At 37.7% G+C, this 18,417-nt stretch overlaps 1 protein-coding gene across 3 annotated transcripts in view; it reads left to right on the plus strand.

Annotated features, from left to right (window-relative positions):
- CTPS2 (CTP synthase 2) overlaps positions 1–17,851 on the plus strand; it is a 59,601-nt gene extending 41,750 nt beyond the window's left edge. For 2 of the 3 annotated variants that reach the window (XM_019621693.1, XM_019621691.2), the window contains exons 14-20: positions 1,614–1,710; positions 2,876–2,931; positions 4,546–4,642; positions 7,128–7,272; positions 10,571–10,576; positions 12,355–12,465; positions 14,082–17,851. In XM_019621693.1, the coding sequence (XP_019477238.1) occupies positions 1,614–1,710; positions 2,876–2,931; positions 4,546–4,642; positions 7,128–7,272; positions 10,571–10,576; positions 12,355–12,424 (471 nt within the window). In that variant the 3' untranslated portion in view covers positions 12,425–12,465; positions 14,082–17,851. The remainder of the gene's footprint in view (positions 1–1,613; positions 1,711–2,875; positions 2,932–4,545; positions 4,643–7,127; positions 7,273–10,570; positions 10,577–12,354; positions 12,466–14,081) is intronic. The other variant, XM_010725429.3, reaches the window with a different exon arrangement.
- The last annotated feature ends 566 nt before the right edge of the window (positions 17,852–18,417 follow it).

Here is an 18,417-nt window from a genome sequence, read left to right on the forward strand (position 1 = left end):
GGAAGGAAACCAGATAGTCTCACTGTTTCTGAAGTAACGTGGGTTTACTGAATTATTTTTGTATTTCTTGAGCTGGTGGTGTGTGTGTGTGTGTGTGTGTGTGTGTGTGTGTGTGTGTGTGTGTACTTTTTAAGCTGAGTAGACTGCACATCCTCACCTTCATGTTTTTGGGAGGCAATTAGAGGATTTGTAATATCCTACCGGTTTGATCACAACTTCTGCTCATGACATTTTATAATGAGTATATAGTTTATAAATAACATTTTGAAGGTATAAGGTTATGCAGAGATAATTGCACAGCTGAAATGCATTGGCACAAGGCCAAAGGCTAAGCACTTTCCACCATCTCTTCTAAATTGAATAACTTCAGTTTATGAAGTGTATCATCAGACAATGTTTTCATTACTCCCAGAGGGCAAATTAAAGTTAATAAAAATCCAATTCCAGATTACCCATATGTGTGAATATTTGTATTTTTAGAACCTCGCCTCGTCAATAGTTTCTCACTAAGTGTACATAGAGAATACAGGAATGTGGGTTGTTGTTTCAGCTCGTGTTCGTACTATTCTGAATAATTTTACCTCTCTGAGACAGAATTTCTCTAAGCACAATTATGAGACTCATCAAGATTTTTCAAACTGAGAAAAACTGAACTACACTACTTCTGTTAAGCTGTTGTTTCTCACAGCCACTGAATTCCACCATTTTAGTTAATCCACAAAGCAGCCATTTGATCCATCTGTTTCAGTCCACAATAACAGGCTTTGCACATTCTCTTCTCTAAATGTTAAATAGTATATTCTACATGTAAGGCAGCCCAGTATTCTGTGTACTCTTAGGCAGTCTGAGAAACAGAATGGTCCAGAATCACAGGGTGGCTGAGGCTGGCATGCACCTCTGTGTCCATTAGCCTCTGCCCCAGCAGGACACCCAGAACAGCAGAGTGCCAGGCCCATGGCCAAGCGACTCTTGGAGATCTCCAAGGAAGGAAACTCCACAGCCTCTGGACAGCCTGTGTGATGTTCTGTCACCTGCACAGCACGGAAGTGCTGCCTGGTGTTCAGAGGGAACCAGTTTGTGCTGGTTGCCTCTAGTGTTGTTACTGCATACCTCTAGAAAAACAAAACCAACAAAAACCAAATCTTTGTTTGGTAATGGTGATTTAGGAGGGAAGTTTTGTTAATCTTCTCCCTCTGTTAAGTTACTTATGTCTGTCATCTGAGACAACACACGTTGGGGTCACCAGTTCTAGTACTCTGCTTTTACAATGTTATATAGCTTTGCTGTGAGTGTTGTCTTCTCTTTTCTGTCCCGTACCCTCCTCCTCTCAAAAAAAGGAGCTCCACTGTCTTAACAAGATAGCTTTTTATGCTGCTTGGTGTAAGAAAGAAGATTGGATATAAAGAATAGTATAAGGAAAAGTACAATAAAGGGCCTAGTAGACACAGAGAATGAAGCGTTAGGAAAACTAAAGGCAAATAGTAATTGGACAAGCTTGGCAGAAAACTGAGTGATGTTACTACTTATAAATCTACAAAGCCTGTTATGTGATTGTTGTGCTGTTCTTTTTCTTTGCTGGACATTAACAGTGTTTAAACAATTTTTCTCTAAAGGTCATCGACATGCCAGAACACAATCCTGGAGATATGGGTGGAACGATGAGACTAGGGAAGAGGAAGACCGTTTTCAAAACACAAAATTCTATTTTAAGTAAGTTACACTTGTGTTCTTTCTCTTCCCTTTTGTGTAAGGTGCTAAAAGATTTTTTTTTAAAGAATTACAACCTCAAGCAAGCAGCTTCCTTGATGTTATTCACTCCAATCCTGCTTCCATGAAATGAGAAAATCTGAAGTCTCATTGAAAAGCTGAATTAGAACCCAGTGCTTTACACTGCTTGAAATAATCAATAATGTTTAGATCTGTTATTAGCCCATTTGGGACTCTATTATACAGCATTAATACAGGTTATACTAAAACCACGTAAAATAGAATTTCTTGTTTCTGAATAAATAACTATGAGCATATTTTCTGTATTGCTGTGCCCCAATATTGATCTGACACATTACTGTATTCAGCGATATTGAACTTACAGGAAATAACCTTCTGAGTTTTTAGAAATTATATCTACTTCAGCAGGAGATCACACTGTAGTATGCATGTACATTTAATGAAAAAATCTGATTTTAGTATTTAGTATTTGCAGTATTATCACTCTTGAGAATCTTAGAGATAATTTTTGATAGCTCTGTTCTTGTACCAACACCCTAAATGAGGCAGTACTCCTAATGATGCTAAGATAAAGCAGAGTTTGGGCTGTTACTGTGAGAGAGGTAATTAAATTCTGGTTTACTGCATACCTTAAACTTGTTTCTTGTTGTTTGCGATATAGAGGATTCAAGAGAGCTGCAAGAGTCATTTGCTAAAAAGATCAGAAACCACAGAGAAAAGCAATATTCTGTTTGTAGTAGGAGTATGCTATTTGCCAAGTATAATCTGTTAAGATGGAATGCTAACAAAAGGCTCTGAAACTTCACTGCACATTTTGCATACGATTGTTATAAAACCAGCAGGGATTTCATGTTACTTTTTCACTCAAATGTCTGTTTTCATTATTATTTAGACATTTACAATTTAAACTCTGAAGCTTATAAGCTATTTCTAGTTGAGGAATATTCAGAATGAATCCTGAATAAACTTAGGTAGCAGTAAATTAAAAGAAACTAAAATGATTAAAAAAACCCAGAAAGCTGGAGTGAGATGAAATGTCCTGTTACAAAGTTTTCCACATGAAAAACTTCTGAGTTTTAAATTATTAGCTATATTTGTAATTAGTTAGAGCAACGCATTAGTATTAGGTTTTTTATTGTATTTTCAGGGAAACTTTATGGCGATGAAATGTTTGTGGAGGAACGACACAGGCATCGATATGAGGTAAGCACTGTTAATGGACTTTGTGCTCAAAACTTAAAGCTTAAACAAATTGTGTTTCACTTGGTGGACATGATTCTTGTTAAAGCCAGTGGGAGATTTCTTACATAACCATAGAACAAAACTTACTAATGTTTAGATAGTCATTTATATTGTAAGGAACATTCATGCTTTGGTCCACCTATGTAGGTGCTTGGAGCTGAGCTAACTTTGAAATTAGATCAGACTTCTCAAGGTTTTGTCCTGTCTTGCTTAGAAATTCTTTTGAGAGAGAGATTGCTCAATATCTTTGGACAATTTGTTCCAATGCTTAACCATTTATTGTGAGCTATGCTTCCTTTATATCTACCAGGAAATTCCTTGTTTGGTTTGCATCTTTAATGTCTCACTCTTCTGCTTTGCACCACCAAGCAGAATCTGGCTACATCTTCTTTATACCATCCCATTAGATAGCTGAAGTCAACAATCAACTCCACGCTTCACCTTCTCTTTTCTAGGTTGAACAAACCTAGCTCCCTCAGTCTCTTCTACATTATATGCGCTTCAGTCCCCCGAAACGTCCCAGTGGGCATCCTATAGACTTCCCAGTATTTTGTTAACATCTTTCTTGTGCTGAAGGGCCTGAAACTGGACATGGTATTGCAGAGGTGTTATTACAAGTTTTAAAGAAAGGAGAATAGTGTAGTGTACTGTCGTAACAAGATTGTTTCTTAAACTGTTTTTAACCACTACCTGACTTGACTTCCTATGAGATATTTGAAAGGTATAGGTTTATAATCTTTAAGTGTATTGCTCCTGAGCTGACTGGGTTTAGATTATGCTCAGGAAGTCCACATTCTTCTATAATCTAAACATAGGCAGACTTCAGGCATCTATAACTCAGAGGCTAATCCAGATCACTTGCTTCCTAGCAATTATCCCAATTCTACTGGCCTCTGGTATAGGTCCTCTTCAGTGTTTGAGAACATCTGAGCAAAGGCATCTCCGTATGTTCAAAATGCTATTGTCTAGGAAGACGGACAGTAGCTGGGCATGTTGTGTTAGTTCAGAAATGGTTCAGAAGGCACTTGACTCCTCAAGTATCTCTAAAGGGGCCTAAACTGTGAGATATATGCATGGTAAAATCTGTTTCAAACAATGCTAAGTTTCCTTTAAGCTGGGAAAAGAGTGCAGTGGTGATAAGGGTGTTTAGTTTGAATATTAATGGAGTAGGTAGAACATTACCAAGGAGATGAAACAGTTCATTCTAGAGCTCCTGTCTGGGTGATTTTTGACAGTTTATGCCATAGACAACCTTCCACTTGCTACCGTTGGCCATTTCAAAAATGAGGAATGCGTGCTCTTCAGGATCAGGAGGATAGTGAGCAAAAGAGACCCTGTCCTTAATTTTTGTTTGTATTTATTATTAAGTTTTAAAGTTACTGACTCATCTCATGCTAATGTAAGCATGCTTATTTTTTGAAAGTTACTACCTGAGTATCAACAAAGAACGCAAAAATTCTCAGCTCTTTTTCCAAATATTTTTGTTCTTGCATACATAATAAAAGCATTACAGTTATATCAAAAAGTTGCATCAAAAAATAAATAAAACTACAACTGCTGTTTTCAATATTTCAGGTGAACCCAGAATTAACTCACTGCTTTGAAGAGAAAGGTTTGAAATTTGTTGGCCATGATACAGAAGGAAACAGAATGGAAATGATTGAACTGGAGAGTAAGTGTCTCACTTGTCTGTAGTAGTTTCTGTATCTGTTAAAACTACATAAACTGTTGGTAAGTAAATGGCAAGTAGGTCAGTACTTACCTGTTGAAACAGCCAGGATCATGTTAGGAGTTACTGCTGAGTCCACTTGTGTATAACAATAGATTAAGATTCAGTGGCTTTTAAGAGCCACTGTCTTATGTTTCTCCTCGGGGATTCTGCATGAATTAGGTTATCAGAGAGATACAGTTTCCGCAAAATATTGTAATTCTAGCTCAGTGCTACGTGGAATCACAGAATGATTTGGGAAGTTGTCTATTCCAACCCTCTGTTCAGAACAGCTGCCTTCGATCAGGTTGCTAAGAGCCATATCCAGTCATCCAGTCAAATTTTCGCTGTCTCCATATATGCAACTGGTTGGACTTCTTCTTGCCACTGTTCTTTGAATCCAGCAGTCTAGACATTTTTAAAACATTTTGTGGTTTACCCATTCCTTCCATAGCTTCCAATTTGGTTGCTAGGAAACCACGTTAAAAGTCTTGCTAAAGTCAGGATAAAGGAAAGCTACATGAGGACTCCCTTACAAGCTTTTTTTTTTTTTAAGTGACCTCAAATGCCATTGATTTAGATAAGCATGCATAGAAACTTATAAGACTACACTATCATTCTATAGAGTGCTATTTCTGACCAGATGTTTCTGAGAATTCTTTTTATACTCCATAGTATGCTGAAGAACATTCTTGTCATTTTGAACCAGGGTTTGAATATAGACATCTATTTGTAATATCAAGCAACTGTACCATAGAGAGTAAACTCAGAGCAAAAAGTACATATGAATTCATTAACTGTTAATTGTCATGATATTCTTTAATTTGTTCTTGATAGACTAATTTTCTTATGCAAGCTGAGACTATTTGGGAGACTATTTTATCTGTCCTGCATGAAACAACTTTTATAAAGAGCATCATTAAATAAATCAGGCAGGATTTTTTAAATTACATGTTACTGTAAAAAGAATGAAAGCAGCAGTAAAACCTGGAATTATTTCACAATGGGCTGCAAGGAGACTGATTACTAAAGCAGAAAAACAGTCATCATAGAGAGGAGGGTGGGTTGAAGCAGAAGCACAGAAGTAACAGCATACTAGGTAGCTAGGCAAAGCTTTTAGGAAAACATCCCCGCAGGAAATATTTGATGCTTTGTCTTATTTTGTTGCTTTAAAGAACTAAATTTCATAGCAGAGAGAGAGAAATTTTAGGATAAATTTAGGAACTCAGATCCTTTGTATGGCATAGGAACAGAGCAAAGAGGAGTATACTTATTTACATTGTTTATCTTCAGAGAATAAAAACCCCTGCATTCTTGTTATCACTTATTCCATATGGCAGAGAAATTCCTTGAATGTTTGGGATTGTTTTGGAAATTGGCCAATCAGAAAAGATCTGTGCTTGCTTTCGTCTTGTGTCCTGGTAGTAGAAATGGTTAACATTAGCTCCTTTCAACTCATATTTAGAGAAGGAACAGTTGTGCAACATGAAAGAGCACAAAAATATTGTTACATCCTTATCCTTCGAAGAAAGATAGGAGGGATGCAGAAGCAGTATTCATGAGTTGCTTTGACTGGAGAGGCAGCTGAAGATTGAAGAGAAGACTATTGATTAGTGTAATAAATGACACCAAATGCTGATGATATTGTCATCCTTCATCACAGAACATACAGTAGGAAAGCAGTGCACTATAGGAAATGGATGTAATTTGGCTGTAAAAAAAAAGATGGCTTCTGAATTAGGAAGAGGTTTCTAAGCAAAAGGAGAGACTATCCTAATGCTTTTCCAGTGGGAGCAAAAAGTCCTGAGGGGTGTTACGAGGACTTTTGCCCTTTGTATGTGACACTACATGATGCAGCTTCATTCAATAGCAGGAAACAGTATTATTGATCCAGCAGTTCCCTTCCAGGCCAAATTGTTTGAAACTTGTTTTCCCCCAGTTTTCAGTGTAAATTGCTTCCGTGTTCATCTTTTAGTGTGTAAGTAGTTGCTGTATTGCAGTGCCTAGTCTTTTATGAACTATTTTATTTTCCACTTAGATGCATATAGGTGCATGTCCTGAATATGCAAGCATAAATATAAATTTTGGATACCAAAACACTAGGAAAAAAAGCATGTGAAATGGTTAAATTATGGTTGCCTACATAGCATTGTTTTCTTCTGTATGTGTCTGTACATATTTATAATCCAGCTTTTAATTACATCGTTGGGCACGTTAAGGTTGAATCACAGGATGATTTTTCATTAATTTGCTTTACTAACCCTTTGCCACCATTGTCAGTTCCTTTCCATGGGGAAAAAAAAAAATGTTGAAGTTACCACCCTTCAATTCACACATGCTGATCTGACTTCTTGACTTCTATGTGGTATCTTCAAGAAACTTTTATTCCAACAGTTGTTCTAGTATCTTCTTAGATCTTTTAATTTTCTCTTTGACATCTGTCTTGTAGATCACCCATATTTTGTGGGAGTTCAGTTCCACCCAGAGTTTTCCTCAAGACCTATGAAACCTTCACCTCCATACCTTGGGCTGTTGCTTGCAGCAACTGGAACGCTTAACGCGTACTTGCAGCGTGGATGTAAATTGTCTCCAAGGTAATCTTTCTTATTTATTTGCCTGCAGTTTCAGTTACGTTATTGGAGGGAGGAGTATTCTGTCCATCAGCTCAGAAGACCAAGAAAGAAAAATGAGTTCTTCATATATTGATATATTTATTCTTGTGTATGCTCAGCATAAATTCTGGTGTAAATGTGTCTATAAACAGCTTATTCCTTCCTTTCTTCATTTACAGAGGATCTGAGGGCTACAGGTTTGATCCATGTTACAACCAGAAGGAAGTGAAAAAAACCTTTAGTAAAGCAAAGTGAAGTTAATTTTGCTTTTTGGCCTACTCTGTTAACTTACAATGAAATGGAATTCTTACCCAGTTACACTTTAATGGCTGCAGAAATAAAACAGAAAGGCCTGCCCAGAGAAAGCTGAGCACTGGAAAAGGAAAACGCTTTAAGGCTAAAATAGGAGCGTTTGCATAGGGAGAACTTTCAGGAGGGAATTTCATTGCTCATTACACACAACCACTCTCGACCTGCTGAGTGGAAAGGATTTCTAATTTAAACCTTTAGACCTCAGAATAATAATGATGTCATTGAACATTAAACCTAAGACATGTCATAACAAGACTTTGAATCAAATTTGAGGAGACAATTTTCTGTGCACCTCACCCAATACTGACTTACGTGAGTTATAGTTATGCTGTTGACTGCCACAGAGATGTAAAACAAACCCCAGCAAACAAAAAAGAATCCACCAAAAAAGCCCACATAAAACATCGAAGTTTTGAATAGTAACTCCAAGTCATTTTGTGCAGTCACTTAGAGAACGTGCTCTCTTAAAGTCAAGTAGCTTCTCCTAATAGTTGAGTGCTTTAGAGGCGTTATACCCTAGAAGTGCTTGCTTGTTTCCATTGACTGGTAAGATGCTGGTGATATCAAGCTTAGATGAAGATGTCTTGATGCTGTATGAATGGAATCCCATGCATGGAGACTCAGCTGACAGAGGGAACTTTTATCTGACCTAGGTACCTTCTGGCCTCTTGGTTGTAGGTTTCGTTATTTTGTGTCCTAATGAAAACCTTATCCCAGGCCCAGTTATGTGAGTGCAGAAGTCTGGCATGTTGGAAGTGAGGAGACTTGGTATATGATGAAGGGATTCTTTAATTGAGTTGTATTTTATGGAAGCATAGAATCATATGCTGATGGTGGATAGTACTGTTCTATAGAGACAAAAGCTTGAAAATATGTATTGAGCAATAGAGGTGACTGCAATTATAAGCATTGCACAAACAAAGTTTTAATAGCTGTAATTTTAATCATTCAGATTTTTGTGTGTGTGAGGTAAATAATAATAATTGATAGATTTGTTTTTACTAGGTTCTAGAAAGCTTATAAGAATTATTTATTTCAAACATCCGCAGCCTATGCTAAATACAATTACATTTATCTTTGATTTGCATTATGAAGAAATGCACTTAGCTTAGCTTCTGCCTTTGCTTAAGATAGCACTGTAACATTGCTAACATTCCTGGAAAAGGATTTTTTGATCAATTATATATAAAAAAGAAAGATGAAAAATGCTCCTCTGAAACTGTGTGAACTACTTAGTTTTCAAAGGAGTTCGAAAGATTTTCCAAGTGGAACAAATAAAACTTACAAGAAGTACCCATTTTTACAGTTCCCCATATTTTGTGACAAAAACATGGAAAGCAGGCAGTTCGGAGCTTATGAGCAGATTGCTGAGAAATACAGACTTAAAGTTACTCGATGAGTATTTGTTCTTGTTTTGCAGCTGAGATTGGTTGCTGAAGTGAAGCATTATAGCACTCCATAGATAGCCCTTGTGCCCCTAACTTTCAGCTGCCTCTCATATCATACTGGATCTTTTATCTTGTCTCCTTCCATACATTAGACTGCATAGCAAATGTGATGAAACTTCTGTCAGTAGAACAAAAACCTCTGCAATGGGTGTGGATTTAGTAATAATGGGCATGCAAACATGCAAAGAGAAAGCTGATTTTATTGCTATGTTGTGAAAAGATGGGGATCTGAGGAAAAGCACTGAAACAAAGCAAAAACCCATAATGTAATTTCTCAGCAGAGAATGTTTGCTAACTCCAGTCTGATTGCATGTGTACTGCAACTCTTCTTGCAATTCACTGCAAAGCAAAATACAAGCAAGGGTACTGTATTTCCATTAACTGTGTCTAGATTAGAGAGGGATTGATGTGACCATAATTCTTCATGTCTACACACTCAGTGGACTGTCTTAGACTGAAATGATTGACTAGATGTAGTGATGCTGCGTGCTCAGTGTTTTGTTCTGATTTTCTCTTGGTCTGAAATATAAATATAAGGCCCTGTGGTGCCAGGCTTATTTATTTTTCTTCCCACCACTTTCATAGCCAGCTCATTTAGGTAAGGCTTATACATCACACATAATAGTAGTAGATTTTTGTATTTAATATCTGTGTAGCAACTCAGTGTAATCTGGAAAGAAGCACATGTTTCTTCTTGAGAGGTAGTGGTTGTTTGGAGTTTTTCTTCAGATTATTTATCAACTGACTATGGTTTATATCACAGTAAATCTTATGAACTTGATATCAGTATTGGTTTGAAGATATAGTTCACAGGCCTAGATATGCCAAGATTCACATGTGCCTGTTTGCAGCTTATCTCTTGAGGAGGTTCAGGTTTTATGGGAGTCTAAATTGTTCTTGTTAACACAATGCCACAACTATCTGGGGATGCTAAGATAAATGATTCAAACAGCAAAAACTGAGAATGACAGTTATTGAGTCCGTAACCCATGGGCTGACCATTACCCCGGTATTTGCATTATCTTTCTTGCTACTGTGGTCTGCCTGTTAGAAATAAAACTGACTTACACCCAGCAGGACTCTTAAATTAGGAGAGAGTGTGGGGTGCTACTGCAAAATAGTCAAGAACATAGTGACCAGAGCCCTTCATTGGAATGTAGAATCAAATGTTGTACCATCTTTCTCCTGGGGATGAACTTGGGCTCTTCTCCATTCACCTTACTGGTGCTTAAGCATTTTTATTTAGATTTCCAGGGGCCTTGTAAAGATGTTCGGGGCTCTGGCACGTGTTGTTATGCCACTAGGCAGCAGAGCCAATAAAAGATAAAAACATAATGGAACTCTTCTCTGAAGGTTTTGGGTTTAAACCAGAGTTATCATGAAACTGCATGCCTCTCTGCAATCAGCAATTTTACTCTGTGTTCTGTAGACAATTTTTGCTATTTTGCTTTGATGTGAAAATGTAATCATGTTTAATAATACTGAATTTTTATTCCATGTGTTTCCATGGGTACTTTCAGAAAGAAGTAAGTACAGTGTCAGTGATGTTGTGTTTGTGTGTGTGCATCTGGCATGCTTGATCATACTGTTAACAACACTTTCCTCACTTGAACTGTGTAATTGTTTGCCAGCTGGTGGAATGATCAAATTGAGCATTTGTAGTTAGCCTGATATTATACACTCTTTACAAGAGTTGCATCAACGACATGAATGTCTTGCAAAGAAAGGGCAGAATGCTGGAGGTAAAGTCCTAATACTTGTTTGAGCAGTTGGAATATCTACCTTGTCTTTTACAAAAGTTGCTACAGTGATTTGCTGTAACTGTGGGGGTCTTTCCAAGCAGTCGGAGGTAAAAATTAAATGAGATGGCAGTTGGTTCCATTTCTCTTGTTGCACTCTGTTAAAATGGCTGACATTATCTTTGATTGTGTTTTTGCAAAGTGGAGAGAGTGAACTTCGGGCTAGAAAGCAGTACTCATTATGTACCAGTATGAATGAGTGCAGTTCCTTTACCATTCCTCATTATAGTTTACATCAAAGATCTCTAACTATGGGATTACTTAGTTCCCCTTGAGACACTATAGTTACTGAAGATCAGCTGATAAGGCTGTGTCTCGGTAGATCATAGGCTGCTTGTGTGCTTGATGGCCCAGCAGGAGATCCCGACCTGAGCTAGAGGGTTACATGACTGAGGTCCTGTTGGCTGAGAGATAAAATTGCATGATAAGAGCACAATGTGGCAAGGCAGTTGTGCAGTGATTGGAGTAGATGTGCTACCTAGTGCTGGTACTGGTGCTCCCACACAAATGAGGTTAGAGATCCCCACCTGTATTCTGTTAACCATATGCTACTCTCTGCAGTATCAGAGAACTGGCCAGAGCTATTACTGTTCACATATGCTCTTTAGTTTCCTGGGCTCCCTTTGCTGAATTCTGATCTTGGGAAATTCATATATGTGGAAAGCAAACTGCAGAGGTGTTGAAAGTTAATTCTTTGTGAGGCTTTATTGGAGGAGGCTAAGTCTGGAGTATTTTGTGAAGAGGTGCATTTTGTGCAGAGTTAAGATAAACCTCGAGACCTGATAGATACCACTGAATAGATTCTACAAGATCCTGTCCATATTGCTATGAATGTGGTTTGTGGGCACTTCTTTCAGTCATTGTGGTGATTCCTGTCCTTCACTGTTTCCTTGTTCTAGCCACTTATAAAATGATCACTTGCATGGCAGCTTGTTCTGTTAAAAAAAAATAAAAAATCTACTTCTCTCAAGATACAGCAAAAGGGGATAAAACAAATGGGAAAAGTGTCAGAATGATCTTTGGTGAAAATGCAAGAGTGAGAATCATAATTTAAATTTAAACAGAAGATTTCTGAGCAAATAGTTTTAACTTTTCTCTTGGTTAAAATATAGTTTTCTTTATCCCAAAGGAGAAATTTCTTTTAGTCTAACACTGAATACCTGTTGTTCTCCATGCTGTTGATCATGATCGCATGTGTGTGACATCAGCAAACTGTAGAATGAGCACACAGTATCCAAGCAGGGGAAGTAAAAAAAAAAAACAACACAAATTGAATATCCTGTTTGTATGGTGAAATATTGTTCCTCATAGACTTCAAACTTAAGCCGATTCCTGCAGAGGAATGCATTCTAAAATACCAGAATTGAACATTAGTTTAAAATAGTTTTCTGAAAATGTGATACATTTGAGGAAAGTGTGTGTCATATACATCCTCTGTGTGGGAGGGCTTGAAGTCAAACATGTATCACTGTACGTGTTTTCAAACTATGTATTGCTTTTAACAGTGAAAGCTACAGTGACCTCAGTGATGACAGCTCTCCAGAGAAAGAGTTTCCTAAATCAGAAACAAGCTAAAATGGTTGTCTGAGAACACAGAAATGGATGACGCTATTGAGGTAAAATGAATTGTTTTGATACTGCTTTATGACATTTATTTGTTCCTTACTTACAACAGGAGACAAAGTTACCTTGATTCTCCCTTGTTTTCAAATCCCATCTGAGAGCTCATGTTTTCTTCCTTGCCTGCAGCACTTAATTGTCATCCTTTTCTTCTGCTTAACTCTGCAATTGCATTATTAAAGTCTGCTAAGTGTTTTGAGTGCAGCTTATAGGTAAGATGCTGTACATAATCAAGTTGTGTTAGTGTTTGATAATTCCTGTTTGATAAAACAGGAATTGTTTTCTTTTTTGTTACTTCAGTTTGTAGGTATGGACCATTTTGAGTACATTGTGTTGACATGACTTTTTATTTTGTCTTAATATTCATCTGTAATTTTGTTTGTTGCCTTGTCATGTAACAAATGTATCCCAAGATAAATAGTTGGATTTAATCTGTGTAGTGATAGATACCCAAGAGTTTTATTGTATCATTGTTTGCTGCAGTGATGTTTATTGTAGGTCTGGTTGTTTCTTTCACTTGCAAAGATGGTAGCCATAAACTCCTTTTCAATTTGGAGATCAGATTTTCTGTGAGTCACCTGACCAACGCAGAATCTGAGTGTAAATCTTAATTTTCTCAACACATTAATCTGAGTTGTGGCTGTGTGGTACTCTCATCCATGTGTACACTAACATTTTTCAGTATTTCAGAGTACTTCTGTAAGCAGAAAACAACTTTCCCTCCTGTGATTTTATTCCACTCGTGTGGTTTAGTTACTAAGCAGCTGTGCTTAATTACTAAACAAGTTATTAAGGCTGCATATGAATGATGCATTTCCATGACCAATAAAATACTGGTGTGAGGTGCTAGAAATTGCATGACTTTTTCTGTGACTTTTATTTTTATTCTTCCCTCTTAGATATCGCATGTTAAAAATGGATGATAATCCTATGTTATGACAAAGGAGAACAGAATGTTTAGTAATTCCATGTTCTGATCCATACAGATACCGTACTGATGTATGTCTTAGAATGACCAAAAAATGAATGTACATAATGTTCCTTTTCACTCTTGCCCACATCCTCCCTACCTCCAAACATCGTTATAGCTCTATTTCTTTAGATTGTGTAGTACAGGATAGGCCCTTTAGCTTTGATCTTGCTTTTCTCAGTAGAACTTACAAATGATAATTCTGTTTTCCACTGCACTTATGACATTCTCAGTGCTTGCATGAATGTTCTTATGTGATGCTTTAAAGTAGTCAAGCACATTTTCTCTAAACATGTCACTAGTGGCTACTAAGTATATTCAACATAATTAGTCTAAAAAGAAATAACTAATCCAGATATAAACAGAGGATAAAAGCATTGGCTCACTTTGTTTTTTTTCTGTAGGGATGATTCTCCCAATTAATCAGAGCTGGATATGCATGTAGATCGTATTTAGTTGGGTTTATTTATTTATTTATTCTGTTTGACCTGTATGAAATTCATCTACCTGTAGTACTTATCATAAAACTGCTTTGGACTTGAGAGAAACTAACATAATCGTGAGTTAAGCTGAGTTAGAGAAGAAACGCTCTTAATCATTTTTTCCTTTCATTCTTCCTTTCCTTCTCTTTTTATGTTACAGAAAGTTGGAAACAGGTCAATATTGAATAGAAGAAAGTGAAGAAAGTGGAAGAGTAAGCTGCTTGAGGTCCTCGTAGTATCTCCTCCTGCACTGTTTTCAGTAATTCTCTTTAGCAAAACCTGTTTTGTATAAATGCTATTTTGCTTTAAAAAATGGTATAAATTGTTGTGCACTCAACTATTAATCATTTTTGATCTTGTTTTATATTTCAGAGTGATCTCAGGTGAATATGTGTTAGTTCACTAGTTCACAGTTATTTTTGCTTTAAGGGAAGATTTGAATGTTTCCACCTTAGGACAGTAAGAAAAAATACATTCATTCTTCTGAATGAGGTAGGAATGCATAAAATACTTAAGGGGAAGTTGTTCTTTACAGTTCATAGATAAAACAGTTTCAGATTTGCTTCTCTGTTAAGCTTGTTGTGTGTATATACATATAAATTTTATTTTTTTGCTGCTCAGTATGTACAAATAAGAAATTGTTTCTCTGTTTCAGCTCTGTGATTGTAATAATTGATGTTGGATATAAATGTCTCTTCACTTTATAAGTGATTCCTTTTGACCACAGTTCAAGTTTGTTTTCTCTGTTTTCCCTGAAAAATGTTATATCAAACAATTTTGACCTACCAAATTACAGAAGTGATAGTAGAAGATGCTTTTGTATTTACATTTTATAATAGAAAGGAAGTGCTCATATTTTAAAATGCAAGCTGTGCACTTGCATGAAGGTTGTAGAAGAACCAGTCATTAACCTGGAGTGTAGTCTGGGATCCAGATGCATAATACTATTTTAAGTTCAGTACTGAATATAATGATGAATTAAAGTTTACTCTTGTTTTCTTGCAGCCATTGATCCCTCCATTATCACGAGGCTCATTCCCCAGTAGAACAAAACAGTGTTTTCATTTAGAAATTGCAAGTTTACACCATTGTGTGACAAGTATAGGCTGCCCTTGCAAAGCCAGGACAGCAGCCAGAATCACTGAGACAATGAGGTACACTGTACTTTGTATAAGCTTGGATCCCATGAGCTGAATGGCAACAATGGAGTTGTCACAGAGGCTGGACCTGTAACAGGTTGGGCCCAAATGCCTGGAATGCCCCTTTCTTACAAAGAAAATTTTTATTTGTTAGCTTTAGGTTTCACTTTGGTTTTGGCAAAGTGGTGTTTTTAAGAGATCAAAAGGTTAGTACAAGGTTTAGCAGCACTAGTTATTGGAACCATTTGTTGGAAATATGAAGGTTGGGGACGGGCTTGGCTGCAGTAACTGTGAGATGAGTGAACTACAGCATCCTGTGCGGAGGAACCAGGGCAAATAAATAGGATTGCAAACCTGGACTTCAGGTGAGAAAACTTTGGCCTCTTCCTGAGCTTGGGGGAATCCTGTGGGCTTAGAGCCCTTGAAGGTAGGTATTCTAAGACATACAGTTAATATTCAAGGTTCACTTCCTCCATGCTTCAGATCGGTGCACCTCTACGAGTAAGAAGTCAAATGAAGTGGGGAGAAGACTTGGATGGATGAGCAAGAAACTCCAGGCTAAACTCAAAAGAGAGTAAAGAAGTACATGGAGAAAAAGGGGCAGGCCACTTTGTAGGAATATAAGAACATTGTTAGAGTATGCAGGAATGTGATGGGAAGGACTAAGGCCCACTTAATTAAATCTAGCAAGGGGAGTCAGGAGCAGTGAGAAGGGCTACTGCTACATCAATAGCAAAAGGAAGATTAGGGAAAAATGTGGACCCACTCCTGAATGGAATGGGTGCCTAATGATGGAGAGTACAGGGAAGGTAGAATAACCGAATGGCTTCTTTGCTTCAGTTGTTACTGCTAAGGCCAACAGCCCACAGGAATCCCATACTCTGGAGATAAAAGAGAAAGCTTGGAGAGAGTTTCCTGTGGTTAGTGATCATTTAAGCAAACCTGATATTCATGTATCCATGTACCACAATAGGAGGCAGCTATAAGTGCTGAATATGCTGGCAGATGTTATTGCTAGGCTACTCCATCATTTTTGCAAGATCGGAGATGGCCAGCATCATTTGAGTCTTCAAAAATGGCAAGAAGGACCCAGAAAACTACAGGCCAGTCAGTTTCATCTCTGTCCGTTGGAAGCTGATGAAACAACTTATTCTGGATGGCATCTTTAAGCATGTGGAAGAAAAGAGATCAGGAAGAACTGGCCGTGTAGATGGGGAGAGAGTACTGGCTGAAGTCAAAGTGGACAACAACAAGGTTTTTGATAGTGTCTCCCATTAACATCCTCATAGGTAAACTCAGGAAGTGGGGGTTAAATGAGTAATAACCATATGTATTAGTACAGAGTAGGGTCTGACATGCTGGAAGAGTAGTTCTGTGGACCAGGGAATCCTGGTGGAAAACAAGTTAACCATGAGCCAGCATGTGTCCTTTTGGCCAAAAAGACATTCAGATTGCTGGCCAAGAGTATTGCTAGCAGGTTGAAGAGGGTTATACTCTGCCTCCACTCAGCCCTGGTGAGGCTGTGTCCGGTTCTGAGTTTCCTGGAGGGAGTCCAGCAAAGTGGTGCAAAGATGATTAAGGAACTGGAGCATCAAGGGAGCTGAGCCGTTTTAGCCTGGAGGGAGACTGAGAGGGGATCTTATCAATGTATACAAATATCTTAAGTGGAGGGTGTCATGAGGATGGGACTATACTCTTCAATAGCACCCAGTAGCAATATGAGAGGGAATGGGCGCAAACACAGTAAGTTCCATTAGAATATGAGGAAAAGCTTATTTACTGTGAAGGTGATGGAGCGCTGGAACAAGCCACCTGAGAGATTGTGGAATTGTCCTTTCTGGAGGTCTTCAAAACTTGCCTGGACATGATCCTATGCAATCTGCTCTAGATGACCCTGCTTGGAGGCAGGGAAGAGGTTGGACCAGATGATCTCCAGAAGTCTCTTACAACTTAAGCCATTCAGAGTGTCTGTGTAAGTATCTGTACAAAAATAAGAGGTACCATATCCCTTTTGCAGCTTTGTAAAACAGTGAGTTTGAGAACTTTGCATTGCTTTAGGAAATCTCAAGTTGCACAACTAATTTCTCTCTTCACTAAATAACTTTTAATGATAAAGAAGTAAAAAACATGTTCTCTTGACTGAGATTGTTTTAAAGTTTTAAAGTGATCTGCAAATATGTGCCTTAGAAATAGAAGATATTGATGGAATTGGTATCACTGTGTCTTCCCCTATAAGAGATACTGGCTACTGGTTTTTGAAACCAGAATTTTCTCATTCTATCTGTAATGTTGAAATGCATTTTCAAATATATTTGTGTTATTCAGAAGTGTTAAGATGTTGTTCTAAAGAATCACTATGAACTGTGGTGTAGGGAATTTTTCACTTTGTCATTTCTAGTTGAATTTTCTGTCTGTGGTCATATCTGTCTGGTTGATATGGTCCTAGTTCATTAAGATGAAATATTAGGAGTTAAATGTCTTAGGAAACTACTGAAATTGGTTTTGTGTAGCTGTGTTACGGAGAAGTGATTTATCCCAGAAAGTTGAGGGGAAAACACACTGTGGAGTAAAGCTGGAAACAGCTCCTTAAACATCCAGACCTTTGTCAACCCTCTTCCTACTACACAAAAAACTAAATCCTGGAGATACACATGTCCCTGCCACAAAAAATCTATCTCCTACTTGAACTGACAAGAGGCAGCAACATGCCATTTCTAAATTGAAGGCATGCAGGTTTTTATTTGTACTTGAACCATGGAATTTGGATTTTAAGGAATAAAAATGGAATAAAGCAGTTTGCTTTGGATTTATCATTCCAAAGTGGAGGATGTAATTAAAGATGTATGGGGGGGGAAAAAATTTTTTTACTCTGAGTGGCCTGATCTATTTCTGTGCTTTCTGTGACCTTGTCTTGATCTGTTCTTCATCTGTGGGAAGCATGAATTGTTGAGCAGAGGACCTAACGTACAAAAGTCAAGTTGAAGTACTACTGGTTAAAAAGATATACTTGGAGCACAGCGAGCTCTGAAATCTGTATCTTTCATTCTCTGTTGAGTTACTATTTGGCTGTTGCTTAGGCTTATGGGCTGTACTTGCATCAATAATTTAGGACATCAGCAGCAGTCTGACAATAGCAGGTGATGGAGCACTGGCACAGGCTGCCAGTGGAGTCTCCTCTGAAGATATTAAAAATCTTTCTGAGCATGATCCTCAGCAACCTGTTCTATGTGTCCCTGCTTGCACAGTGGGTTGAATCAAATGGCTTTCAGAGTTCCCTTCCAACCTCAGCCAACTTGTGATTTTTATGAGAGACTCTAGTTACCTTTTAACCTCATTACTGACAGTTTCTTAACAATA

The sequence above is a fragment of the Meleagris gallopavo genome, chromosome 1 (assembly GCF_000146605.3).
Source record: "Meleagris gallopavo isolate NT-WF06-2002-E0010 breed Aviagen turkey brand Nicholas breeding stock chromosome 1, Turkey_5.1, whole genome shotgun sequence".
Taxonomy (NCBI): Eukaryota; Metazoa; Chordata; class Aves; order Galliformes; family Phasianidae; genus Meleagris; species Meleagris gallopavo.